General features: G+C 43.4%; 1 protein-coding gene across 1 annotated transcript in view; it reads left to right on the top strand.

The window, feature by feature from the left end:
- The window catches only part of EMH_0082410 (HEAT repeat containing protein, putative), a gene marked incomplete at both ends in the record, with an annotated part of 2,840 nt that extends 1,731 nt beyond the window's left edge, over window positions 1-1,109 (top strand). The window contains 2 exons of the mRNA XM_013500530.1: window positions 542-624; window positions 959-1,109. Of these exons, the coding sequence (XP_013355984.1) occupies window positions 542-624; window positions 959-1,109 (234 nt within the window). The remainder of the gene's footprint in view (window positions 1-541; window positions 625-958) is intronic.
- Between the last annotated feature and the right edge of the window lie 508 nt (window positions 1,110-1,617).

Raw genomic sequence — 1,617 nt, 5'->3', positions numbered from 1 at the left:
CTCTGAACCCTAAACCCTAAACCCTAAACCCTAAACCCTAGAACCTTAGGTTTAGGGCTGCTGCTGCTGCCTCGATGACTTTCTGTCTCTTTTTCGTCTCCCAGCAAACGATCCATCTTGGCGTGTTCGTGCTATTGCAGCGCAGCAGCTAGCTGCTGTTGCTGCAAGCTGCTGCAGCAGCAGCAGCAGCAACAGCAACAGCAGCAGCAGCAGCAGCAGCAGCAGGTTCAGAGAGTTATATTCTTCTCTGTGTTTGCTGCTGCATGATCCTGCTGCAGTGGAGGTGCGGCTGCCTGCTGTTGTTAGTCTTGCTGCTGTTGCTGCTCTGCTGCAGCAGCAAGAAGTAGATAGGCTGCTGGTGCCGCTGCTGCCCCCGCTGCTGCAGGCATCGCAGCGGCAGCAGCGGCAGTCTGCTGCTGCTGCTGCTGCTGTCTCCTTTCTTGAAACAGCAGCAGCAGCAGCAGCAACCTTCTCTCCTCCTGCTGCTTCACACTCTGCTTCTCTAGATGCTGCTGTTGCTGCTGCTGTTGCTGTTGCACAGAAAGCCTCAGCAGCAGCAGCAAAAGATATACTTAGAGATGTCATTCTGCTGCTACAAAACGGAGACGCAGCAGTAGCACTCAGGTATACTGCTGCTGTTGCTGCTGCTGCTGTTGCTGCTGTTGTAATTGCTGCTGCTGCTGCTGCTGTTGTTGTAATTGCTGCTGCTGCTGCTGCTGGAATTGCTGCTGCTGCTGTTGTTGCAGTTCCTGCTGTTGCTGCTGTCATATATGCTGATGCTGCAGCAGCTGCTGCTGCTGCTGTGGTGTATAGAGTGTATCTTTGTTACTGAAATTTCAAGTTGCTGCTGCTGCTGCTGCGCTGCTGCTGCTGCTGCTGCTGCTGCTGTTTTTTATTTATGTTTGCTGCAGCATATCGAAGTATCTGCAGGACTTATGTCGTTTGTCTTTGCGTCAAGACAAGCCGAGCAGCAGCAGCAGCAGCAGCAGCAGCAGCAACAGCAGCAAGAACAACACCAGCAGCAACACCAACACCAACACCATCACCAGCAGCAGCAGCAGCAGCAGCAGCAGCAGCAGCAGCAGCAGCAGCAGTGCTGCTCCTGCTGAAGCAAGTCAGCTTGTTGAGTGCCTTTGCTGCTTCTATGTCGATGGCGGGCAAACANTCTAATATTTATTTTTATTGTATATTTTTCTATATATTCTTATATATATATATATATATATATATATATATAATATATTATTGTATATTATTTTTTTCTATATATTCATATATTTATTTGTTTATTTATTTATTTATTTATTTTTAGGGGGTGTATTTCTTTTTATGTTATTTTTCTGGTTTATATTTGGACTAGTTTATACTTACACTTCTTTTTATTTATTTATTTATTTATTTATATTTATTTTTATTTATTTATTTATTTATTTATATTTATTTATTTATTTTTAGGGGGTTGATTTCTTTTTATGTTATTTTTCTGGTTTATATTTGGACGCCATCTTCGATAAAATTCACCAAGTTCGAGTTGCTGCAATAAACGCATGCAAAGTGAGCTCCGCATACACCTGAAACTTAACATATATATTTTTTTATTTTTTTATTATACTTTTA

Source organism: Eimeria mitis, genomic scaffold (assembly GCF_000499745.2).
Source record: "Eimeria mitis Houghton genomic scaffold, Emh_scaff5503, whole genome shotgun sequence".
Lineage (NCBI taxonomy): Eukaryota > Apicomplexa > Conoidasida > Eucoccidiorida > Eimeriidae > Eimeria > Eimeria mitis.
Note: the sequence above shows the minus strand (reverse complement) of the source record. Positions and strands in the feature narration are given on the sequence as shown.